At 40.5% G+C, this 27,467-nt stretch overlaps 1 protein-coding gene across 1 annotated transcript in view; it reads left to right on the top strand.

Moving 5' to 3' along the window:
* LOC126236168 (vacuolar protein sorting-associated protein 11 homolog) overlaps positions 1 to 27,467 on the top strand; it is a 193,588-nt gene that overhangs the window by 151,215 nt on the left and 14,906 nt on the right. Inside the window, exons 15-19 of the mRNA XM_049945264.1 lie at positions 15,132 to 15,304; positions 15,666 to 15,867; positions 21,652 to 21,747; positions 21,938 to 22,025; positions 22,122 to 22,272. Coding sequence (XP_049801221.1) covers positions 15,132 to 15,304; positions 15,666 to 15,867; positions 21,652 to 21,747; positions 21,938 to 22,025; positions 22,122 to 22,272 — 710 coding nt within the window. The remainder of the gene's footprint in view (positions 1 to 15,131; positions 15,305 to 15,665; positions 15,868 to 21,651; positions 21,748 to 21,937; positions 22,026 to 22,121; positions 22,273 to 27,467) is intronic.

The following is a 27,467-nucleotide window of genomic DNA, read 5'->3' as shown; positions in this document are numbered from 1 at the left end:
TTCCGGACTGGAGCAGATTCGTTTGCCACGAAGACCTAGGCTGTAGGGAAGGGACCGTTTGATGTGGAATGGGTGGCAGCTGTCGTAATGGAGGTACTGTTGCTTGTTGGTGGGTTTGATGTGGACGGACGTGTGAAGCTGGCCATTGGACAGGTGGAGGTCAACATCAAGGAAAGTGGCATGGGATTTGGAGTAGGACCAGGTGAATCTGATGGAACCAAAGGAGTTGGGGTTGGAGAGGAAATTCTGGAGTTCTTCTTCACTGTGAGTCCAGATCATGAAGATGTCATCAATAAATCTGTACCAAACTTTGGGTATATTTTTCCTACGTGGAATGTTTCCCTCTCTCTCTCTCTCTCTCTCTCTCTATATATATATATATATATATATATATATATATATATATATATATATGTTGACTAGTGATTGATCAAGAACTGTTTATCCCAATCTGAAATCAGAAATACTGCTTGTTGTCTGACAGGTGGCTGATTACTCTCTACATTATCTTTTCTGTTGCATTTGACAGTTTTAACAAAGAAAATTAAAAATTAGTTCTCAACAGCTTGAATAGAAAAGTATCTCGGAAGAATTACACAATCTGCATATGTTGATTAGCTAACAGAGATGTATTTGCAACTTAGTAGCACTGAGCTCCTCTATTTAAGAACCATTTGAACATGTGGGTGATGTGCCAGTTGTGACTGACCATGCGCTGCTTGAGCACGTGCTCTTCTGCTGCAAGTCGCTGTGTTGCACCGCACATCCTCTGTGGGTGGGCAGCTCACCTTTTCAATATCAGGTTGATCATCTTTGCATGGTAAAATTGCAGAATGACATCAGCTACACAGAGCACAAAGCTTTCCTATAACTGCCAATCCATGCATAATCTAACTGGGAGCAGCCATCTCAGCTGATAGGGGGCTTGTACAGTTGTATTTCTACTGATTCGTGACAGCAGAGTTCCAAAAGTTTGGAATATGGGGCCCAATTGTAGTTTCAGTATATTCCATCAAAAGAGGAGCAGGAATAGTATGTTTGATAACAGTGGGGAACGATCTATTGATACATAATCAGCATGGTTTCAGAAAACATCGTTCTTGTGCAACGCTGCTAGCTCTTTTTTCGCGTGAAGTAATGGCCGCTATCAACAGGGGATCTCAAGTTGATTCCGTATTTCTAGATTTCCGGAAAGCTTTTGACACCATTCCTCACAAGCGACTTCTAATCAAGCTGCGGGCCTATGGGGTATCGTCTCAATTGTGTGACTGGATTTGTGATTTCCAGTCAGGAAGGTCGCAGTTCGTAGTAATAGACAGCAAATCATCGAGTAAAATTGAAGTGATATCAGGTGCTCCCCAGGGAAGCGTCCTGGGACCTCTGCTGTTCCTGATCTATATAAATGACCTGGGTGACAATCTGAGCAGCTCTCTTAGGTTGTTCGCAGATTATGCTGTAATTAGCCGTCTAGTAAGGTCATCCGAGGACCAGTATCAGTTGCAAAGCGATTTAGAAAAGATTGCTGTATGGTGTGGCAGGTGGTAGTTGACGCTAAATAACGAAAAGTGTGAGGTGATCCACATGAGTTCCAAAAGAAATCCGTTGGAATTCAATTACTCGATAAATAGTACAATTCTCAAGGCTGTCAATTCAACTAAGTACCTGGGTGTTAAAATTACGAACAACTTCAGTTGGAAAGAACACACAGATAATATTGTGGGGAAGGCAAGCCAAAGGTTGTGTTTCATTGGCAGGACACTTAGAAGATGCAACAAGTCCACTAAAGACACAGCTTACACTACACTCGTTCGTCCTCTGTTAGAATATTGCTGCGCGGTGTGGGATCCTTACCAGATGGGATTGACGGAGGACATCAAAAGGGTGCAAAAAAGGGCAGCTCGTTTTGTATTATCACATAATAGGGGAGAGAGTGTGGCAGATATGATACGCGAGTTGGGATGGAAGTCATTAAAGCAAAGACGTTTTTCGTCGCAGCGAGATCTATTTATGAAATTTCAGTCACCAACTTTCTCTTCCGAATACGAAAATATTTTGTTGAGCCCAGCCTACATAGGTAGGAATGATCATCAAAATAAAATAAGAGAAATCAGAGCTCGAAGAGAAAGGTTTAGGAGTTCGTTTTTCCCGCACGCTGTTCGGGAGTGGAATGGTAGAGAGATAGTATGATTGTGGTTTGATGAACCCTCTGTCAAGCACTTAAATGTGAATTGCAGAGTAATCATGTAGATGTAGATGTAGTGGACCTGTTAGCGTGGAGGAGATGAGTACACAAATTGTGTTCTACAATGTGATCCTGAACAGTGTGCGTCATTTGCCCTATAGAAGATTTACTCCACTCACACAGAATACTATATACACCTGCCTTGCACAGCTCTAAATCATCTATGATGGACCCCAAATATGCACAGATTTTTTGTGGAGGATGAAATATCACTTTAACCTTATGTTGTAACACTCTGCCTATTTTCATTGAAGCATTTCTCATGCATGGTTGATAAGCTTTCATTTTGAAGGCCTGGTCCGCTTCCTTGTTTTGTCATTTGTACTTCTGTTGCTAAGTTCAGGAAATCAGGGAATTTCAAACTTATCAGGGAAATTTGGAAAAAAAACTGGAAAAATCTTTCTTATGCACTGCTTCCCCACTCCCTCATTCTTACTGCTTCTCCCCTTCCTACCATTCCCCTCAGCTTGCAGTAATGCCACCACTTCTTGCTGCTAGCCTAGCAGCTGCCGACAAGAGGTTGGGAGGCATGAGTAATGGTTTGTGTGGATCTGATTCTCAGAGACTATTGATGCAGTGGTGGGTGACAGTGGTCGTATGTGCGTGAGTTGTGTCTGAGTGATTATGTGAGAGTGTCTACTCTCATTTTATTGCCAAGTCTATGGCCGAAAATTTAGTTGTGAGAGTGTGATTGTCTTTTCTCCATGTCTGTCTGTGACTCAGAGATCATCTTTGTGGTGAGTTGCTACCTATGCTTATTAGTATTGATTCTCAGAGTATTTGCGAAAGTTGTCTGTTGCATGGATTGATTGCTGTGGTCTCATTTCATTAGTATGGTGTCTGTGACTCATGAACAGCTGGCCACACAAGTGGACTTCCACGATGGGCCAAAACCGTAGGCCATTTCTGCGGGTATCTGTAACGAATCAGGCTTGCCAATCTGATGCCCATTTTTTACCACTAATGTGCAAGCCCTGCCAGTCGGATCTAGTCTCATCGATCTGCCCACAAGCTGGGTCTGTTTGTGTGTGGCATAACCCAGCAGATTTTCGTCACAGACCCAGGACTGCTGTGCTCCTCAGCAGGCCAGAGGCCACAGGCAATAGAATTCAGGAATTGTGACTGTCTCACCACAAGTATATTGTACAGTGCAGTGTTTTTATTGTTCTAGTACATTTTGGCACTTTGTAAGTAGTTTGTATATAGAAAGTATGGACGATAAGAAGAAAATTGCAGCAGTCACTGGCAGTTTGTATGCTATGTACTCATAATTCTTGAAAGAAAAATCACACAATACCTGTAAAATGAAATGATCATGTGGCCTTGATGGCCATGAGGCCCCATCCAGGGGAGTTCGGCTGCTGGGTTGCAATTTTTCATTCAGGTGACGCCACGTTGGCCTCCTGGTGTGTCAGTGATCGTGAAATGATGATGAGGACAACACAACACCCAGTCCACAAGTGGAGAAAATCCCCAACCCGACCAGGAATTGAAACTGGGCCCGCTGCGTGGTAGGCAAACACATTACCACTCAGCTAAGCAGGCAGACACACAGTTCCACTAAAATAATAGGCTTAACACAGTGGGTAATAACTGACAATAACGAACATAATAGAACCAACATTTTATTGGCAGTCACCTATAGTAGTGTCTTACACAACTCTTCCCCATCTTAAACACTTCTTTCAAGAGGCCCACATTTCTCTGAGGTTCTTCTGAAATCGGTGAAGGTATTTCAAATCTGCCTTGTGACTCCAGGGAAATGCATATTTTTGTCACCAAATGCGTTTCCTTTTATTGAAATAAAATAATGTCAGTGGTCTTAATGAAACACACATACCATTTGGCTTGCTTTCTCCATCTAAATACAGTTCATTACAAAAGATGTTGATGTTAGTATTTAAGATTTTTGCTCACGTGTTTAGAAATGCAGGAGTCCAAACATTTTTTGTCAGCTTATGTCTTTACTCATCCTTGATATCTCAAAATTTGTCAGGAAAAAATGCTGAAACTTGTCTGGAAATCAGGGAAATATCAGGGAATTTCACACTCTGTGCTTGCTAAGATAAATATCCATTGTTCAGGAGCACAGTCTGTAGGTATTCCAGTTCTGCTTGCAGGTTATCGGCATCTGAGATGATTTGAGCTTGGAGGATCAGAGTCATCAGAATGTCGATTGCTTGTGCTGGTCGGTGCCAACTAGTAAATACTGAATTTATGAGTGGCCTTTCAAAATATTGTGTGTCCAAGTGTGCCATCATTCGCACATCACACCAAAAAGGCTAAAAATAACACATATTCTTCTTTTTCCAGCCCCATAGAAAATATTATGTTTTCGTGTATGGAGTTCAGATTTTGAAGGAAAACTCTGAAGCTGTCCAAAGCATGAGCCAAACTATAAAAATATCAACGTATCGCCAAAATACAGGGTGTACATAAAGTCCAGGAACACTTTCAGTTATTTATTGCACAAGAACCAAACATTGCACAGGTATTATATGTATGTCATTTTGAAGAGAAAGCCAGAAAGTTTTTTTTTTTTTCATGTATACCGCCACAGCATAGTTTGGTAATTTGCCAATAGTCAGCGCTAGTCACAAGCATGGTGAGTTCAGGTGCAGAGCGAGCTTTCTGTGTGTTGGAGTTTGACAAAAACAAGTGTGCTACAGCTGTTCAGTGGATGTTTAGAACAAAGTACGGTAAGAAGCCACCAACAAGGAAGGCCATTTACCTCAGGCACAACAAATTCGTTAAGACGGGTTGTTTGTGCCCGGCAAAGAACTATCAAAGTTTCTCTTCAAAATGCAATATGTATGACATCTGTACAATGTTTATCTTGTGCAATAAGTAATTGAAAGTGTTCCAGGACTTTATGTACACCCTGTACTGTTGGTCTTAAAACAACTGACTTGAGTGTTCAGTCTTCAGAATCTCCCATAAGCAACTGGCCACCAGGTGACACACAGGACTCTCAATGGTGACACTGTCAGAATGTTTGGAAAAAACTCCTTAAGTATAAAGTATGTCAAGGAGAGAGTGTGATCTAATAATGCTGTAACATCATCTTGAGACATTTTGCCAGTGAGATGTAATGAGTCCTCCAAAGGCACATTTGTAAAAAGTGAAATGACATCAAAACCTAGTTGCCACCATTTGGCACAAACAATAGGCATTGTCGAGACCTTGATCCACGGAGTCCATATCAGCTCAGACACTGTTAACCTTCAAATGGAACTCAAAGACCTACAAAATGTGTTCCTGAACAGATATTTATCTCAACAAGTACAGATAGCACTACAGATGTACAGATGACAGAATAAGGATGAGGATTAGGCCTTCTAAAAGATAACTTATCTACCATCCTATATGCATCACTCCCATAGAGATTGCAAAGTCAAGATCAAACTAATTACAACTTACACAATAACGTGTCGTATAGAATATGTATTGCGTGAAGATACATTACTGAACGTCCTCTTACTACATCTCAAAAATCAAGTGGTCTCACATCAGGCATTCCACGGGTGTGCCCAGTGCTACACAGATCAGCACAGAAACTAAGTGTCAGTTTGAAAAAAGGCAGAACAGATAATGGATGCTGAGTGGCAGCAAGTGTACTCAAATCAGTTTGTCATGAAATCTCAATATTATTTCGCCATTTGCTGCAAAACTCGTAGGAGTAACACCTTCACCCCAACCTCAGTTTGTCATGAAATCTCAATATTATTTCGCCATTCGCTGCAAAACTCGTAGGAGTAACACCCTCATCCCAGTCCGTATCACATCCCCCAACTCAGATCCTGGGTGTACTCTAGTGTGTAGAACTCATAAACTAAAAATGATATAGTGTTTCATGACAGGCAAATAAATTTTGTTTGTCACCTGTCATACCACAATGTTAATTGGTGTCATCCAGAAACAGCCCATTTGTGGTGGCTGATAGTAAGAAACAATAAAAATTGTGACCATGTAGACTTTCCTGGTGTGATGATACATAATATTTTGTTGTTGTTTCAACCAGTCCAACTGATGGCCATCTATCTTCAGATGAAATGCTTCTGTTGAGATCAATCGAGATGTTGCAGTGGTAAGACACTGGACCCAAATTCGAGAAGGCTGAAATTTGAATCGCCCTTCAGCTATCCAGATTAACTTTCCATGGTTTCCCTAAGTCACTTAAGGCAAATACCAGGATGGTTGCTTTAAGGAGGACAGGGCTGATCCCTTTTCCTGTTCTTACCCCCCATGCTTGTGCTTAGACAACCACACAGTTCACAGGACATTAAATGATAATCTCCCATCGCTTCTACTAAGTTTGAAATAATGGGGCAACTGAGTCAACACCCTTATATATGCCACTAAAACCCACAGCACGTGCTCAGTAGCTGTCAGTGCTGTCCCTGATGCAGTGTGTACATGTTGCACCACTATTGGTAGATCCTTGCAAAAGCACTATATTATTGTCAAAAATTTCCACCAAAACATCCTGCCAGCAGAGATGAAAGCATTGTGATCTGATGCAGGTCCAAACTGCCTTGGTTACAGTAAGCCCCCATTCTCTCTTAATATCATTGTCTACTGTTGTTGTCGTTGTGGTCTTCAGTCCAGAGACTGGTTTGGTGCAGCTCTCCATGCTACTCTATCCTGTGCAAGGTTCTTCATCTCCCAGTACCTACTGCAACCTACATCCTTCTGAATCTGTTTAGTGTATTCATCTCTTGGTCTCCCTCTGCGATTTTTACCCTCCACACTGCCCTCCAATACTAAATTGGTGATCCCTTGATGCCTCAGAACATGTTCTACCAACCGATCCCTTCTTCTAGACAAGTTGTGCCACAAATTCCTCTTCTCCCCAGTTCTATTCAGTACCTGCTCATCAGTTACATGATCTACCCATCTAATCTTCAACATTCTTCTGTAGTACCACATTTTGAAAGCTTCTATTCTCTTCTTGTCTAAACTATTTATATGTTTCACCTCCATACATGGCTACACTCCATACAAATACTTTCAGAAAATACTTACTGACACTTAAATCTATACTTGATGTTAACAAATTTCTCTTCTTTAGAAACGCTTTTCTTGCCCTTGCCAGTCTACATTTTATATCCTCCCTACTTCGACCATCATCAGTTATTTTGCTCCCCAAATAGCAAAACTCATCTACTACAGCATCACCTGATTTAGTTAGACTACATTCCAGTACCCTCATCTTGCTTTTGTTGATGTTCATAGTCTCCTTTCAAGACACTGTCTATTCCGTTCAACTGTTCTTCCAGGTCCTTTGCTGTCTCTGACGGAATTACAATGTCATTGGCAAACCTCAAAGTTTTTATTTCTTCTCCATGGATTTTAATTCCTACCCCAAATGTTTCTTTTATTTCCTTTACTGCTTGCTCAATGTATAGATTGAATAACATCGGGGATAGGCTACAACCTTGTCTCACTCCCTTTCCAACCACTGCTTCCCTTTCATGCCCCTCAACTCTTATATAATTGCCATGTGGTTTCTGTACAAATTGTAAATAGCCCTTCGCTCCCTATATTTTACCCCTGCCACCTTCAGAATTTGAAAGAGAGTATTCCAGTCAACATTGTCAAGAGCTTTCTCTAAGTCTACAAATGCTATAACTGTAGGTTTGCCTTTCCTGAATCTTATCTTCTAAGATAAGTCTTAGGGTCAGTATTGCCTCATGTGTTCCAACATTTTTACGTAATGCAAACTGACCGTCCCCAAGGTCGGCTTCTACCAGTTTTTCCATTCGTCTATAAAGAATTTGTGTTAGTATTTTGCAGCCGTGACTTATTAAACTAATAGTTCGGTAATTTTTCTCACCTGTCAACACCTGTTTTCTTTGGGATTGGAATTATTATATTCTTCTTGAAGTCTGAGGGTATTTCGCCTGTCTCATACATCTTACTCACCAGATGGTTGAGTTGTGTCAGGGCTGGCTCTCCCAAGGCTATCAGTAGTTCTAATGGAATGTTGTCCACTCCCGGGGCCTTGTTTCGACTTAAATCTTTCAGTGCTCTGTCAAATTCTTCACACAGTATCATATCTCCCATTTCGTCTTCACCTACGTGCTCTTCCATTTCCATAATATTGTCCTCAAGTACATCACCCTTGTATAGACCCTCTATATACTCCTTCCACCTTTCTGCTTTCCCTTCTTTGCTTAGAACTGGTTTTCCATCTGAGCTCTTGATATTCATACAAGTGGTTCTCTTTCCCGCGAAGGTCTCTTTAATTTTTCTGTAGGCAGTATCTATCTTACCCCTAGTGAGATAAGCCTATACATCCTTACATTTGTCCTCCAGCCATCCCAGCTTAGCCATTTTGCACTTCCTGTCAATCTCATTTTTGAGACGTTTGTATTCCTTTTTGCCTGCTTCATTTACTGCATTTTTATATTTTCTCCTTTCATAAATTGAATTCAGTATCTCTTCTGTCACCCAAGAATTTCTACTTGCCCTCATCTTTTTACCTACTTGATCCTCCGCAGCCTTCACTATTTCATCTCTCAAATCTACCCATTCTTCTTCTACTGTATTTCTTTCCCCTGTTCTTATCAGTAATTCCCTAATGCTCTCTCTGAAACACTCTACCTCTGGTTCTTTTGGTTTACCCCGGTCCCATCTCCTTAAATTCCCACCTTTTTGCAGTTTCTTCAGTTTTATTCTACAGTTCATAACCAACAGAGTGTGGTGAGAGTCCACATCTGCCCCTGGAAGTGTCTTACAATGTAAAACCTGGTCCCTAAATCTCTGTCTTACCATTATATAATCTATCTGAAACCTTCCAGTGTCTTCAGGCCTCTTCCACATATACATCCTTCTTTCATGATTCTTAAGCCAAGTGTTAGCTATGATTATGTTATGCTCTGTGCAAAATTCTACCAGGCGGCTTCCTCTTTCATTCCTTATCCCCATTCCACATTCCCCCACTACTCTTCCTTTTCCTACTATTTTTGTCTCCCTTCACTATCTGAATAATTTCTTTTATCTCATCATACATTTCTTCAATCTCTTCGCCCATTACTCCTATTTGATTTTGTATTTGTGACCCTGTATTCACCTGACCAGAAATCTTGTTCCTCCTGCCACCGAACTTCACTAATTCCCACTATATCTAACTTTAACCTATGCATTTCCCCTTTTAAATTTTCTAACTTACCTGCCCAATTAAGAGACCTGACATTCCACGCTCTGACCCATAGAACACCAGTTTTGTTTCTAGTGATAACAAGATCCTTTTGAGTAGTCCCCACCCAGAGATCCAAATGGGGGACTATTTTACCTCCAGAATATTGTACCCAAGAGGACGCCATCATCAGTTAACCATGCAGTAAAGCTGCATGCCCTCGAGAAAAATTACGGCTGTAGTTTCCCCTTGCTTTCAGCTGTTCACAGTACCAGCACAGCAAGGCCGTTTTGGTTAATGTTACAAGGTCAGATCAGTCAATCATCCAGACTGTTGATCCTGCAACTACTGGAAAGGTTGATGCCCCTCTTCAGGAAGCACACATTTTTCTGGCCTCTCAGCAGATACCCCTCCATTGTGGTTGCACCTACAGTACAGCTATCTGTATCACTGAGGCACGCAAGCCTCCCCACCATCGGCCAGGTCCATGGTTTGTGTCTACTAAACTAATTTAAATCAAGCCACCAGATGCACAGTACCAGCAATGGGATGCCGCAGCAGCTATCTGTGTTTCATCCTCGTGTGGTATATATATTTCAAAGCATCTGTTGTGGACAGTACAAACAGTCTGACATACAATTAGGTGACAAAAGTTATGAGACTTCCAAATATTGTACCAGGCCTCCTTTTGTGTGGTGTAGTGCAAGAACTTGACGTGGCATGGGCTTAACAATCATTGGAATTCCCCTGCAGAAATATTGGGCCATGCTGCCTCTGTAGCCATCCATAATTTCGAAAGTGTTGGCTGTGTAGGGTTTTGTGCATGAGCTGACCTCTTGATTATGTCCCATAAATTGTCAATGGGATTCATGTCGGGTGATTGGAGTGGCCTAATCTTTCACCCAAATTGTCCGAAATGTTCTTCAAACTAATCGTGGACAATTGTAGACTGATGACATGGCACATGGTCATCCATAAAAATTCCATAATTGTTTGGGAACATGAAGTCCATGAATCCCTGCAAATGGTCTCCAAACAGCCAAAGATAACCGTTTCCAGTAAATCATCGGTTCAGTTGGACCAGAGGACTCAATCCATTCCATATAAGCCCAGCCCACATAATTATGGGGCCACTACCAGCTTTCATAGTGCCTTGTTTCTTGGGTTCATGGCTTAGTGGTGTCTGCACCACACCAATGTTGTGCTGTTAGCATAGGCCCTCGCATCAGTCGTACCGTAGCTCATTAATGCCAAATTTCACTGCACTGTCATAACAGATAAGTTTGTCCTACATCCACATTGATTTCTACAATGATTTCATGCAGTGTTGCTTGTCTAGTAGCACTGACAACTCTATGCAAACACTGCTGCCCTCGGTCACTAAGTGAAGGCCACTGGACACTGCTTTGTCCACTGTAAGAGATAATGCCTGAAATGTGGTATTCTCAGTGCAGTCTTGATACTGTGGCTCTCAGAATATTGAATTCCCTAACAATTTTCTAAATGGAACATCCCATGCATCTACCTCCAACTGCCATTCTGCATTCAAAGTCTCTTAATTCTCCTCATGCTTGCATAATCATGTCGGAAACCTGTTCACATGAATCAGCTGAGTATAAATGACAGCTCCACCAATGCACTGCCCTTTTATATCTTGTGAATGCAATACCACCACCATCTCTATATGTACATATCACTATCCCATCACTTTTGTCACCATTTTAAGCTTTCCTACAGTAATATGGAATTTTGTTTACACTGAAATTGTGTAGGTGCAGATAATTTGTAACAAAGCTGGCAAAGGAAGTAAAGTCTTGGTATGAATTTTTTAAAATATTTTTCAAACAACAGAAAATCCAGGATGGAATGTAACAATACTATTAGAAGAGAAGTTGCTACTCACAATATAGCGGAGATTCTGAGTCACAGATGGGCACAACAAAAAGACACGCACAATTAAATTGTGATAGTCTTCTTGTTGTGCCTATCTGCGAATCAGCATCTCTGCTACATGGTGAGTAGCAGCTTTCCTTCTCATAATATCATTAAAATATTTTTCTGTTTTTCTGGGCCTGCTCCAAGCACCGCAACTGCTCTACATCAACAAATCTACTTATCAGAATACCTACTGCGTAGAAACACAGGCTTTATGCATACAAACACTTGTGTTGAGCTTTTAGTGACAGTGGTGACATGTCCTCATCCGTAAGTGCTAAGGATACCCAGTGCATTGATATGGTATATGACAACTCATTTAGGTACAGGTGTGGATCAGTGAGCATAGGTTTACAACGAATTGTGTGCTCCAAAGTTTCATAATTGGTTTTGTACACCAATATATCATAAATTAGTTTCTGTCACTTTCAACTTCCATTGCAAATTTAAAGCCAGAATGAGTAGAATTTAAACACCTCAAAGACATTAAAATGAATGTAATGCGCATGCCCAAATCATGAAGGTGTGCTTAATATACATCCAAAAACAGGTTGGTTTCAAAGATTTTGTCCACCATGCTTAGTCCTTAAAAATCTCCATGAAAAAAGTTAGCAGTTGTGAATGGTAGAATCTTCATAGTCACTCCATGTATCTGAAAACCTTGTCATTAAATTTCAAGTAGATTAAAGTTAGAACATTGGACTTTTCAGTGATCAAGCTCAAAGACTTATCAAGAGGAACTGACATAAAAAGGGATGTAACTTCAAAGATTACAAGCAGGCATAATGATTTCAGATGTTACAGAAATATAATGTTCACTATTATCAATGGAATAATGAAGAATTGCTTCTAAATATTTTGCCAAGGTACCGGGTGATCAAAAAGTCAGTATAATTTTGAAAACTGAATAAATCACGGAATAATGTAGATAGAGAGGTACAAATTGACACACATGCTTCGAATGACATGGGGTTTTATTAGAACCAAAAAATACACAAGTTCAAAAAATGTCCGACAGATGGCGCTTCATCTGATCAGAATACCAATAATTAGCATAACAAAGTAAGACAAAGCAAAGATGATGTTCTTTACAGGAAATGCTCAATATGTCCACAATCATTCCTCAACAATAGCTGTAGTCAAGGAATAAAGTTGTGAATAGCACTGTAAAGCATGTCCGGAGTTATGTTGAGGCATTGGTGTCGGATGTTATCTTTCAGCATCCCTAGAGATGTCGGTCGATCACGAGACACTTGCGACTTCAGGTAACCCCAAAGCCAATAATCACACAGACTGAGGTCTGGGGACCTGGGAGGCCAAGCGTGACAAAAGTGGCGGCTGAGCACACAATCATCACCAAACAACGCACGCAATAGATCTTTCACGCATCTAGCAATACTTTGTTTTTTTTTTATTTGGTTCTAATAAAACCCCATGTAATTCCAAGCATGTGTGTCAATTTTTACCTCTCTATCTGCATTATTCCGTGATTTATTAAGTTTTCAAATTTATACCGACTTTTTGATCACCCGGTATATGTAGGTCCATCTAAGTTACTGAAAATGTGATGCTTCTTAATGTTGTATAAATATTATATATGTGATGCTTCTAAATATTTGGCCAAAATATAAGTAGGTCCATCTAAGTTACTAAAAATGTGATGTCCCCTCTTTGTGGATTTTTAGCACATCACACAATGTTGGCAGAACATGAGCACTGTAAGTAAATTTCTGGAGCACTTCTGCAGACAGTGAACATTTTTTCAGAAATGAAAGATCACGTGATCTTTAATAAGTTGGGTAATTAAGGAGAAAATCCTTTTTACTAATATAACCATCATGTTCTAGTTGAGCTTGGCCTGTCATCCACTGATAAAATGTTGTATTTTCATTGCTGAAGGAGAGTTGGAATTTCATTGTTAAAAACTATGTGCATGCATTAACCAATTATTTAACAGCATTTTAAAACAGCATACAATTCTCTCTCTCTTTCCTAATGTTTATCCCATTGAATGGGGCCTAGTGTTTTCATAATTTGGCAGACTTATTTTTGTTTTAAATTTGTGGCCAGATCTGCTTCCTGTCGCTACTATTGTCAGTTAACTTAAGGGGGGCATTTGTACATGAAGTGTGTAAACTCTGTTTTAAGTCTGTTATCATATTTTAACCGTTTGTGTCTTATTTTATGAGGCAGAGATTGGGAAAAGGCCAGTATTTACCTAAAACAATGCAGTGTTATATGGCTTTATGCTTAATTACAGACTTACTGTTTTATCAGTTGATTTGTTTTCACCACGTAATACCCACTGTTTACGTCCTCCTTCGTTGCTGAGCGATGTATCACTTTTCGTTCTGACGCCACAACTCTTCCTTTCCTATATCTTTACTACTTTTTATCTATATAAGATGAACTATTGGTTTTGCCGTTTAACAACTTTTTAATAACTGTGGAAGTATTACAGGCATCGGGTCCCACCTAATGTGTCACCCGCCTATACATTTTACATGAACCTTTCAAGACTCGATCGATCTATTTACAAAGAGAAAGCAGAATATCTCTTCCTTTGACGTTGTCCAACAACGACCTAGGAAGCTCGATGCCCTCGCGGCCCAGGCTCTTCCATGGCTCGTGGTAGTTTGCAGCATTCGTTTTATTCCTTGCCCACTTGCCGCTACGTCGAATTTTTGTGGTGATTGTTGGGCAACGTCTTCCATGTTATCTGCAACATAAATAAACTTTCTTTCCACAGTATTTCTGAAAACCCAAAAACAAACTTAAAGAACATAATAATAATAACTGTTCTTACAATTATTCGTATAAGTCTTGGTCGATTTAATGAGGGGTGGGACAGGCCTTAGCCTTGTGACACCACAACCACCTGAAACAACACTCAGGATGGCAGTTGTACCAAACTAACAGCCATTAATCTGCCGCACAGATTTGACCCACATATGGACCACCTCCCTTCTCTCAGATAGGATGCTGTGCATTATGTAGTAACCACCCACTCGTCTAATATAGAGTGCCTAGGAAGCTGTTTTCTTGGATCGCTGGGCAACAGTTCAAGCAAATCATATTAGTGGAGTTTATTACAGTAAGTTAAACTGACAGTACTTAACTTTGCGTATTCACAAAGGTGTGTTGCAAGCAAATGGCGACAGTCAAATAAAATAATCAATGTCCTTCAGTATACACAATTTCAATGCAAGCAAAACAATTCAGTTCATAAGTCACTGCTATAGCGTTAGTATGATGGCTTGGCTAATCTTCCACTGCTGCTGGGGCTAGGCGGAACGGCGCTTATATTCTCTTCCTATAGAGGCCGCTCCTGTCTTGGTGTCAGCATACTATTGACCGACGTCATCTCACAGCCCTCTCTGCTCTTTCATTCTTTCTCCTCGTGTTGGCACTTGTCGTTACGCGGTAACACATTAAGCTGTATGAGCATGTCAAAGCAGTGCAGAATCCATTGCATGAAAATAATTTTAATTTATTTTCCATTGATATAGTGTATTACAGTATGAAGGCTTAAAATACTTTTCCTCAGTCCCCCAAACAACAATAGAAAAATATAGCAAAATTACAAATAAATTTGAAAAGAAATGAGGAAAACATGTTTCACTTCTAGCATTTATAAAATATGCTTGGTGCCTCTGAATGTTACTTAAACTTCAAATATAACTCATTGTGGAAGTTCTTTATTCGTAGTCACAGTTTCCTTATTCCGTTTGTCACTTCTTCATTGATTTTTTTTGTAATTCAAGTACAAGTAAAACTGATTTTAGTTACAATGCTGTATTTGTGTAATTACAGATATCAGCAGATTCTGCAATACCACATACGGCAGAGAGATTACAAAGCAGTTCTCACAACATGCAGAAGATTTGGTCAGCAAGATCCTAGTTTGTGGGTTCAAGCGCTCTGGGCATGTACCAAAGATTCTGAAACTCCAAGTGACCTCTTAGGAGAAGTTCTCAGCGTCATAGGTACTATACTGTAACTTTATTTTTATACGAGTTAATAATTCTGAGCGAAAAATAATTGTTCAATTCACGAAGCTTCTTCCAACAGGATATATTTTGCAATGTAAAGTGTTCTACTTTCATCCTGCTATAAAGTAATGTATTGTGCAAATAAAACCTGTAAAAAGGTGTAATATTTTATTATGCATCTTACATGTTTTGCAAATTTTTTATTGTAGTACAGTTAGAAATAAGTTTTATTTTTATAATGGAGAAAAATTGAATTTCTGATGGAGAATACATCTGTCGAGTTGTTACTCGTTACCTTCTTTTAATCATTATTGTCACAGTGAGCCGTACATCCTTATTGTTTTCTGACTTGCAGAGAAACAACGTCTTCTGTCTCCACTTCTTGTTGTTGATGCTTTGGCCAGTTCAGGAACAGCCACTATTGGTGATGTTAGAAGTTACTTGCTCAGTGTTTTGCAAACAGAAAAAGAACTTACAGAGCAAGAACAGCAGCTCATTAACAAATATCGCCAAGAGACTGACAAAATCCGACAGCAGATACAATCCATGCAGACAAGGTTTGTTTTTTTCTGGTGTCAATGAAAAAATGTTTATAGGATGTAAAGACAAAAGTTTCAGGAAATTGATTTTGTGGAATATAAATAAGGAACTTTCAAGAAATTAATATTCTATTAAGTGTAATAAAACCTGCACCTTCGATTAAATTGTATGTGCTGATACAAGACCCAGCCAATAAAAAATATAGGTATTTTAGATGACATCAGCTTTCATTTCTTTATAATTGCAGTCAGAGCAGTAGCATTTATTTTATCATGTACCTCAAAACAACTGCAAGCATATTTTCTTTGTGACTTACTCCTAGTGTTCCTTGATGCCGAGAAGGCATATGACAGCATGAAAAGAGGAAAGAACTGAGAGTGGCTGAGAAAGAGAAGCATGCTCAAAGGTTTAGCAAGGAAGGCTCAAATGCTGTATGAACACTGTACTAGCTTTGTTTGATTGAAAAAAGGTCATTTATCCTGGTTTCAGACCAAAAGTGAATTTTAGGAAGTTAGTCCTCTATCATCACTGCCGCTCATTACTGTCATGGATGACATAACGAAGAACATTGGAAAATACCATGCACAGCTTAACACCGCGGCTTTATTGGTGATGTGTTCTAAGAGACAAGTGTTCTAAGAGACAAATGGATGGATGAATTCCAGATATACAATCTCAGAACAGTAGAAGTATCAGCAAACTGTGAGGCACAAACAGCAAACATCAAGATACCCCCTGCAAAATGTGGAAAACTTTTCATGCTTTAGAAATATGAATTCTCAAGGCAATCTAACCGTGAAAGAAGTTGCAGATAGAATTCAGAAGCACACATGCTTGTGTCAACATGTCAGACCGCTTCTATGGATTCTCAAGGTGCCAAAAAAATCAAAATCAGTGATATACGACAAGAACGTCAACCCAGTTATAACATATTCTATAGAAATATAATGAGGAAAGTACTGACAGAATGTGAACACTTTAGGCCTAGCTTTCAGAAGCAATACTTTGACAAGCTAAAGTACACACACACACACACACACACACACATTGTGCCTGCTGAAGACATAATGCTGCAGTTGCAGTTTAGCAGGTGGGCTGGGGTCAGGGTTGTATTGGTTGTAGTGGGTAGAGGCAGGAAGCAGGAGGAGGAGTTGAGAATGGTAGCAAGCAATGGAGAGAGGCAGCAGGTGAGTAGGATAGGAATGGGGGAGGGAGGGGTGGCATGTGAATGGGAGAGACATGTGACACATGAGCACTGGTGCCAATGAGATGTGGTGCTAGATGAGACAATGTGGAAGTGTGGATTTGGAAGTGATGAAAGGACAGAGGAAGGGGAACTGCTGGGTAGAGGTTGTGGAGACAGAGAGTCAGTAGAGATTGAGGTCAGGAGGATTACGGGAGCGAAGGATGTGTTGCAACAATAACTTCGATCTGTGTACTTCAGAAAAGCTGGTGATGAAGGGAAGGACCCAGAAGCAGTGGTGTGAGCCAACAATTGAACTTGCGTATTTTATGCTCTGGGTGGTCAACTTTGATAGTGGACATTCATTCTGGTTGACAGCTGGTTTATTTTCACAGGCATGTAAAATACTGACCTGAACTTCAGCAGAGCTGTTATATGACAAGCTTGCTTTCGCACATGCCCCTGCTTCAGATGGAATAGGGTTAGCCCATGATGGGACTGGAGTAAGTTGTGCCAAGTGGGTGTTTTGGACAGATCTTGCACCTGTGTCTTTCACAAGGATATAGCTCCTGCGGCAAGGGGTTGGGAGTGGGAGTGACATAGTGATGGATGATGATGGTTAGGTCAAGAGGTTGTGGGGCTTGATGGACCACCACTTTAGGAGGGGTGAGAAGAATTGTTGGTAGTTGTCTTTCAACTGTGGGCACGATGATAGATAGTCAAAGCCTGGTGAAGGACATGGTTCAATTGCTACAGTCGAGGATGACATTGGGTGATGAAGGGGTCACTCTTTTGCAGCTGATTGTGGAGGGTGGTGGAAGGATTAGAGATGTATGAGGATAAGGCATATGCAGTCTACTTGCAGACTAGGTTTGTGGTATAGTGCCTGTCTGTGAAGGCCTTTGAGAGACCTCCAGCATACTGAGCAACGGAATTTTCGTCAGTGCAGATATGCCTTCCATGGGTGGCTAAGCTATATCAGAGCAATTTTTCTGTGTGAAACAGGTGATAGCTGTAAAGGTGCTCACTTTGTTGGTGGTTAGTGTGCTTAATGTAGACACTGGTGTGGATGGAGCCAACAAAGAGGTGGCGGTAAGTGTCCAGGAAGGTGACATGTTGGGTTGTGGAGGATCAAGTGAATCAGACTGGAGAGAGATTCTGTGCTCGTCTGCTGCCTCCCTTCATCTCCTCCTGCTTCCCACGTCTTTCTGCCTGTACCCTCACCACCTGATAGATCCCCCACCCCAGTTCATCTGCTGAACTGCATTCCTGGCATTGTGTGACCCTTCCAGCACACTGTATGTGCACAGGTGTGTGTGTGTGTGTGTGTGTGTGTGTGTGTGTGTGTGTGTGTGGGCGCGCGCGCGCACATGTCGACAACTCAACCCTTTGTTATTTGGCAAGTGATCTCCATTACTCCTGTAGTAAAGGGTGAGGTGAAAGTCTGGCTACACCCCTACAAAAGACGAATGGTGTAAGGAATCATAATGGCATCTGGTATGGGGTGTCAGTAGGTGAGGCCAGAAGTTACAGGAGCTATGGCGACAGCTGAGGCCATCTTGATATCCTCCATTTTGGATTTGGGTTACATGTTTCAAATGGGAAGGGGTTATGTGGCACATCATGTGCATATGAAACCTGTTTTAAGCTATCTTTATTTGTGTAGGAGTTATTACCTGTTAAAATCTAGGACACTTGTCAGAATCGGGATTATGGCATATGCTCAATATGACCTCCATTGCACTGGGCACACGATTAAAGTCTTTTTTGCCAGTCCTGCTGCATACATTACAGGATCTGTGGGTCAACAGACACATGCCTCCTTAATACGTTGGCAAAGATGGGCTATATTGTTGATTTATACCTCATACACAATTGATTTCAGATGTCCCCACAGATGAAAGTCAAGAGTTACAAGATCAAGGGACCCTGGTGGCCATCCAGGTGGACCCCACCTACCTATCCTGCGACCTCCAAATTGTTCATCCAGAAACTGTCTGACTTCAGTAGCATAGTGGGGAGGTGCACTGTCTTGTTGGAAGAGGATTTGGAAATCACCCTGTGGATTCATCAACTATGGTAGCACATACCCATAGAGCATGTTAAGGTGCCTCTCACCATTGAAGATTCCAACATTAAATGCTGGATCCATGATTCTTTGTGTCCCAAATCCCACACCAAACCATTGATTTTCCTCCACCTGCATCTTTATAGGGCTCCACCCACGGGGAGTTTGCATCTGACCAATAACGATGATTCTGTTTTTTTATTTCTTTTTGCACATAGAGATTAGTTTTGTCACTGAACAATACTTGTGAAAAGTTTGAATTCCTGTTACACTGCTCCTGAGCCCATTCTGCAAACTGCATCTGCTGATCAGGATCATCCGCTGAGAGATGGTATTGCAACTGTAACTTGTAGGGGTGCCATTGTTGTGTATACAGCACATGAAGGATTGAACGGGAACTGACTCCGGATATTGCTCATAACCAGTGCATATTGTGATGTGGATGTTTTACAAACACTGCAACTACTGCTGTTGCAGTCTCCTAGTCGGTGGCGGCTGTTCTTGGACATCCACTGTGTGGCTTGTCCACCACAGAACCTGTTGCACAAAATTTGTCCAATAACTTAGACACTGTCATATATGAAATGTCATTTCTCACAAGATGCCAGGCATTGAAGTTAGCAGCAATCCCTCTGGTACTTGATCCACCACTTATTAACACAGTTTCAATGTGTTCCTGTGGTGCAAGTGCCATTGTGGATCACCTGCGACAATAAACAGAACTGATCACCTCTTTGTAATTTCAAACTTTAACAAGCCAAAACTCCTACACAAATGAAGATATTTTAAAACAGGTTTCACATGTGTTTTCCTGAGAAAGAGGGAGTTCAAAATGATGTGCCACATGACCCCCCTTCCCATTTGAAGCATGTAATCCAAATCTAAGATGAAGGATATCAAGATAGTCACCGCTGTTGCCATAGTGCCTATAAATTGTGCCCCCATGTACAGCCACCCCATACCAGACACCATTATGATTCCTCTCACCATTCAACTTCTGTAGGGGAGTATCCAGACTTTCGCCTCATCCTGTATATGCTATAGAAACGTGCAACCTCACACAAAGAGTGGTACACTTGTCATACACGAAGCTCCTGATGCCCACGATCCAGGATATAAACTTGGGTAGTTTAAGAAATGAAGAGGTGAGAGAGATTGGTGGTATCAAAGGAGCACTGCTAGAGTGAGTCGAAATATCTGGACTCTTAGTGATTTGGTCATGGTTTGGAACAAGTGAGAACGGCTCAAGTTAATTTGGAGAGATAACTGGAAGGGACTTCTTAGGAAGACCAGAAACATGCTGGATAGACATTATAAAGATGGCCACTGCAGATAAAAGAGGAAGACTGGATGACGTTATGAACAATAGGATATACTGTATGTTGACTGGAAGATGTGAAGGTTTTGTGCGCAGCAGTGATATGAAAGAAATATTTTTAAAACTACTTTTTGGGCCAAATTATTTCTAAATTAAGTGCACTTACAATAAGCAAATGCTAGCAATGTTAGCTAGTTATGTTTCTTGTACGAGTACAGTGAGCAACTGCACATTCAAGTTCTTTATTTTAACCAAAATGGCTTGAGAACTGTGCAGCTGTTAACATATACATCAGAAAACTGCAACCAGCCACACTATTTGTTCAATGAACTATTTATTTTTCTGCAACTAATTTCAGACTTCATATGGCAATCTCTCTCTCATATGGCAATCTCTCTCTCTCTCTCTCTCTCTCTCTCTCTCTCTCTCTCTCTCTCTCTCTTTCTCTCTCTCTTTCTCTCTCTCTCTCTCTTTTGAAGATATTGCTTTATACGTAAAATAGCACACAATACTCACTCAGTGGAAAGTGTTTGCGGGTTGCAGGATTTTTTCCCATAGACTTTGTTCCAGTTATTTCCCTCCTATTCTGAAGATGCTTAGATTAGAGAATGTATTAATTGCAAGTTTTATTTTGTGTTACTATTGAAGCATAATGTTCCTAAAGTATTCAATGAAATTAACTCAGTTGTGCAATTTATTTCATGCATGAAAAATAATTAAACAATATCCCATTAATTCTGTAATCAGAATGAAACTACATGAAAACAAGCTGTGCATGGAGGGAAAATCAGAAAAGAGATTTTGGCCTTTATCATACAATATGACTTTAAATTAAAGGTGTGTAAGAAAAAAAAAGAAATCATAGTTCTGAAATACAATCAAAAAACTGTTGCACCCTCTTTTGCAAGGAACATTGTCTATTGGGGAAGACTAACTTATCTCAAGTAGTACTTCAAGTTATTTAAGTTATTTGTGTCGTTGTTGTGATGATAAATCACATTATTTATTTCTTCTAATTAATTTTCTACTTATAAAACTTTTCTGTCTCCCTTTTCCTCACACTTCACACCTGATGTCCCTTTATCAACTGATTATTTGTTGTGTGTTTCTGTATGTTTATAATGGCTGCATTTTCTTCACAGTCTGTGAACATAGTCATTCCAGTTGCGTTTATTTGTGGTGTACAGAATATATAATATAGTCAGCTGAGACCATTCCCATAAATATTTCAGTGCTGTGGTGTTCCAAGCATCACGCTGTTCTGCTTGCAACCACCAGTTGGAGCTACCTTCTGTTCATTTTCTGTGCCAGCACTCATATCACCAACAGTAAGTCATACAACATAATGTAGTATTAAATTTATGGCTGTTATTTTACTTGATTACACTTTTTTCGATGAACATAAAATTTTACAAGATGAGCTCATAATTTAAGTGACATAAAAAAGCAATACTCAGTATCCATAGTTCTTCTACCATTGTTATAGTGTATTTCTAATTTTGAACATCCAACATTCAGCTGTTTTCAGAGCTTTGCTGAAAATGAAAATGAGTGTCCAGCCTGTCTGCCAGATAACAAAAAAATACTGGATATAATCAAGTCACAGGTAATCAATGCACATGCCTCTCAAAAGGAATATAATATGATTAAATACCAAATTCAGTTCTTCTCGTGTGTGAAATAATGTTGTTACCTTCTTCAGGAGCAGAGTCGTGACCTTCACGAAATATTCCATAGCCAGTTAGAACGTGCTGAGGATGGTTTCTCATTAGTAGCAGATTATTTTGGGCGTGGAGTATTCAATAAGCTTACTCTTATAACTGATTCTTCTGTGTCAGAAAAGCCATCACTAAGTAAGTTCCCAGTTATATAAAATATGGTTGTTTTCTAGTCAATATAATCATGTTTTTACTGAAGATGATACAATTAGTTCAAATTACAAGAGATGAAATAGGCAGAAATGTGATGCCACAGCCAAAATTTAGTTAGTTGCAGATGATACGTTGAGTTGCAGAGAAGCACAATGAAGAGAAAGTTACACATTAAGCTTTCGGCCAAAGCTTTTATCACAAGGCTCGGGCCAGCCTGAAACTGCAACTCTTCAAGCAGGAGGAAGAATTCATAGTGAAGTGGGGAAGGGAGAGGGATAGCTGGGTGTGGGTGCAGGAAGAGGGAAGAGTGCTGCCTGGTGGAGCATGCAGGGACTAGATGTAGCAGACAAGGCCACTTGGTGCAGTGTTGGGAGGCTGTGGGGGAGGGAGGGGAAGAAATGAAGCACAAAGGAGAGGAGCAGAGGAAGAGAAAAGATCAGTTGGCACATTGGCAGAGAGCAGTGCACAGTGAGGGCTGTGAGTTAGGAGGAGGTGATAGAGCAGAGGGGGCATAAACTGTTGGGTGGAGAGTGTGGGGACAATAAATTATCATAGGTTGTGGCCAGTATGATTTCTGGAGCGGAGAATGTGTGTCAGGAATAACTCCCATCTGTGCAGTTCAGAAAAGCTGGTGATGGTGGGAAGGATCCAGGTGGCGTTTGCAACACACGTGGAAATGAAAGCGTGTTATGTTCAGCTGCATGTTGTGCAACAGGGTAGTCCACTTTGCTCTTGGCCACAGCTTGGTAGTGGCCATTCATCCTGGTGGATATCTGGTCAGTAGGTTGGTAGCCATACCAATATAAAAAGTTGAGGAATGATTGCAGCAAAGCTAGCACATGACATGGCTGCTTTCACAAGTTGGCCCAACCTCTGATGGGATAGGATAAGCCTGTGACACGACTGGAATGAGAAGTGCTGGGTAGGTGGATTGGGCAGGTCTTGCACATAGGTCTTCCGTGGAATATGGCAAGGGGCTGGGACTGGGGGGCGGCATGGGGTGTACTACAATGATGTGAAGGTTGGGTAAGTGTCAGAACACCACTTTGGGAGGGGTGGTTAGGATCTTGGGTAAATGTATCTCATATCAGAGCATGATGATAGTTAATCAAAACCCTGAGTGTGTGGGATATATCAAGGGAATCTGCAGACTTGGTCTGGGGGATAGTGCCTCTCTGTGAAAGCCTTTGTGAGACCTTCAGCATACTGGGCAAGGAAACTGCTGTCCCTGCAGATGTGCCATCCCCAGTTGACTAGGCTGTGTGGGAAGGATTTTTTCGTGTGGACACTTCAGTTTGTCTGGCCTAAGCAGCCAGAGATAGCAGTCATGTGTGAGAGATGTGTGTGTGCTTGTGTGTGTGTGTGTGTGTGTGTGTGTGTGTGTGTGTGTTTCTCTTTGCTGATGAAGGTTTTGGCCAAAAGCTTAATGAGTAACAGTCTTTTTATTGTGTCTGTCTTCAACTCAACATGCCATCTGTTTGGTGAGCAGCAATCTATCCTTTCCATTACTGTTAATTTTGCACCTACTGTCTTGGCCGGTTTGCTGTTGAAATACATGACAAATGACTCTTATTCCAACATGTCCTTCGCAGTTGTTTTGGTCCGGACCATGTCTTTTCCCCAGAAAGCCATCAATTTCAGAAATCTCAAAATTATAGTGTTTACATAGACTGTTCCGGTGCTGAAACATACATTACTAGTTAACTACATATAAAGTATAATATAATGCTGTCTCTTAGATTTTGATACCTTTACATACTCATGGCTTCCAGTTTTGGATAACATGATTAATATACTTGATCTTGGACATTTTTATCATACTCCTTTTTTGTAATTCCACCATTTTTAAATTGAAACTCCACACATCCTCCCACCAATCACAACTCCCATTTGAATTCACACTTTCAGCATTTGGGCTTCCTGAACATCCCCTCTGACAGACTCTTTATGTTTCTCCAGTAGTCTGCTGTCACCTTCTGGACTGTTGGGTGGTGGTAGAGTATCATCACTTTTAACTATTTTACCTCCCTTTTTTTCACATCACGTCAGCATTCACAATTGTGACACTGACATTATCCACAGACCAACCACACTCTCTCATTTTCCTAATTCCTCAAGTTTACTGTTCAGCAGTATCTTCATCTGCTTTCTGACGTAAGGACTCAATTCTCTTTTGATACTTTGACTTTCACTTTTAAATATTTCAGTTTTGTTTTGTAAATTTCTTATCTCATCCGTACCTTCTTGTTCCTTGACAATCAGTGTTACCACAATTACTGTACACAGCTCAGCTGAAAAACGAACTGTTTGAGCAGTACTACATCTAAATACCGATATCTAAATGAAATATTAAGCAACCTGAATTCTGTATTTGAAACTACTTGGGCACTAGATCTAAAGACACGGGTCCCCTCAGACTCTTTGTGGAAAAAGAGTCCCACAAACATCCTGGAACTGTCAGTCACCAATTTTATCACATCACAAAAAAAAAAAAAAAAAAAAAAAACCACACACACACACACACACACACACACGACTGCAATCTCAGGCAAGTGAAACCGCACTGCGAGTAGCAGCACCAGTGGTGATTTTCCAGTGTTTGATTTCTGCTAAACATCCTTGTCTCTACATGTTTAACAAGTAAATCGTACATTTTATTACATACATTTTGCTTTCTTACACAAACAGCATTATTAGTTCTTTTTTATTTTTTCTTTACTTATTCATGAGAGTCGCTTGCTGTCAAACATTATTACTTTTTTATTCTTATTTTTTTCTTTACTTATTCATGAGAGTCTATTGTTGTCAAACACATTCACATTCATAGAAATCTTACTTCCCTGTGATTTTATTTCAAAAAAATCCATTCTTCATTGCTCCATGGAATTCTTTTCAAAATATTTAATATTCATTCTCTCTGTCTACTGCATTCCCCTCTGTTAATTACTCTAGTAACTGTTTACTATACTCTGTTTTGCTGTGGTGGTCATAGATCGTGCCATTCTGGCAGCAATATTTCACACTGGTGACTCTGTGGAAAAAATAAATAAAAAAGCTTTAGAATCTTGAATGCATCCTGACATACATTTGTCACTCATTTCCCCGGGGGGGGGGGGGGGGGGGGGGTACGAAAATTTTTGTACAATATTAACTGTCAGGGCAAAGTTTTACCTAACAACAGAGTACTGGACACTTTATTAGACCACTTGTAGTTAAAACAACCCACACGCTATACTGCACTCAGTGCTACACAACACAGCCCAGTCAACGAAGAGGGGAAAAAAATTCATGTAGTTGCAGATTTATGCACAATGGTAAGGAGGAGTGTAATGAATAACATATTATAAACCCTGATTGGTGGTTTGTGATTGTGTTGGTGGGGTAGCATTTGAAGGTCAGTTCTTATGTTTTTCATGAATAACTTAGAAACTGCAGCTTCTAGATGAAAATGTCTGGCAGTACAAAATTAAACTACATTAAATTTCCTACAATAAAGATTCTGTTCACATTTTCTCTGGGACTAGTAGTTTCCAAATTGCAGAGGTTGGAAAAATCATGGTTTATTAAAAATATTGTTGTAATGGTGTGAAACAAATGTAGCTCGCCTTATGAGCCACTGGCGATGCAGTGCATTGCCACTCCTGGGAGGGAGATGCTTATTTTCCACAAAGTGTGTCAACACTACATTGAATACAGATATGAGTTGCTAATAATACAAATGCAAGAAAAGCATATGGACAGATTCTATGTAAATTTCTGCATACTGTTGTACACTGCTAGAGGGGAAATTGATACTTAGTCATCCTGTACGGCAGTTGTTGGGTTCTTCCAGGAGAGTCAGTATCTTTCAGCCTGAATAATGCTCCCTTTTCAGCTTACAGACAAACTAAACCTCCCCAGCATTTTGTGTTCATTTCTCTTACATAAGTATACAATATCACAAAGCTTGTGTTCACATAGTGGGGCTATTTTCAGTTTATTGGGTGGTTACTTATTTGCAGTTGTTAGGTGAGTTTTTATGTAACATATGTTCCTATAAACGGTGGCAGAGAAGTGCCCAATTTGTAAGTGTGATGTTGTCAGTGACCTTTGCAGTGTTGATGGGAAAGGGATTGGGCTGGTAAATGTAGGATCTTGCCGCTGTCTGTCATTGACAGCATATTGTAAAGCTGTAGAAACCTGTTGTAGTCACTTGGTGGTGAAGTACTGAATGACCAGAAAGTTGCAGCCCATCTCTCACCGTTAATTGCGCTACTGGTACACTGCATAAATCTCTTCCACTCAGGGACTGCTGACACTTAGAGAGTGAGCTTCCAAAGTATATCACAACCAAAGTATATCTTGCAAGGTGGATGTCAATATGTCTGATGGAACAGGACTGATCATGTTTAAATCTAGGACAGTAATCTGCTGTAATGCATTGCTTGACTTGTATTGAAATATCGAATTTCCTTAATTAGATAATTTACTTCTGTTACAGTGGTAGCCAATTTAAGCCCCTGGGCCTCTTCAGATGTTGGGAGAGCTGGAGTGATGCATTTGTAGCTTCAAGTTGTGAAAAGTACTCCAGCTATTGATAGTGGAGACCATGAAATCGACATTGTCGAATATAAATTGAATGCTTGTTATACTTGGACAGACTCTTTGGTGTTGTAGACAGTTGAAAGCTCCAGCTGTCAAGTTTTGTTAGATAATAACTCTTTTAATAACTGCAAATAATACTCAGTAAACTGAAAGTAACTTCACTATGTACGCATGAGCTCAGTGAAGTTATTTTGTCTACTCATATGAGATAAGTGGACAGGAAATGCTGGGGAGGTATAGTCTGTCTGTAAACCGAAAAGTGAGCTACACCTGAGTTGGGAGAAGTCATCTTTCCTGTAAGAATGCTACAATTGCCGTACAGCATGACTGAATTAATGATTAAGAATCACTTTCCCTTGTAGCATTGTAAACAGTCTGCAGAGATTTACATAGATTCTGTTCATATGCATTTCTGCTGTTAGTACCATTAGTATTCCATGTAGTGTTAACCCACTTTGTGGAAAATAACCCCCCTCACCCCGGGCGTTTCTGCACACTGCATCACCTGCAATTCAGCCGGCCCTGGTGGCCGAGCGGTTCTAGGCGCTTCACCCGGAACCGTGCGACTGCTACGGTCGCAGGTTCGAATCCTG

Source organism: Schistocerca nitens, chromosome 2 (assembly GCF_023898315.1).
Source record: "Schistocerca nitens isolate TAMUIC-IGC-003100 chromosome 2, iqSchNite1.1, whole genome shotgun sequence".
NCBI classification, from domain to species: Eukaryota; Metazoa; Arthropoda; class Insecta; order Orthoptera; family Acrididae; genus Schistocerca; species Schistocerca nitens.
Note: the sequence above shows the minus strand (reverse complement) of the source record. Positions and strands in the feature narration are given on the sequence as shown.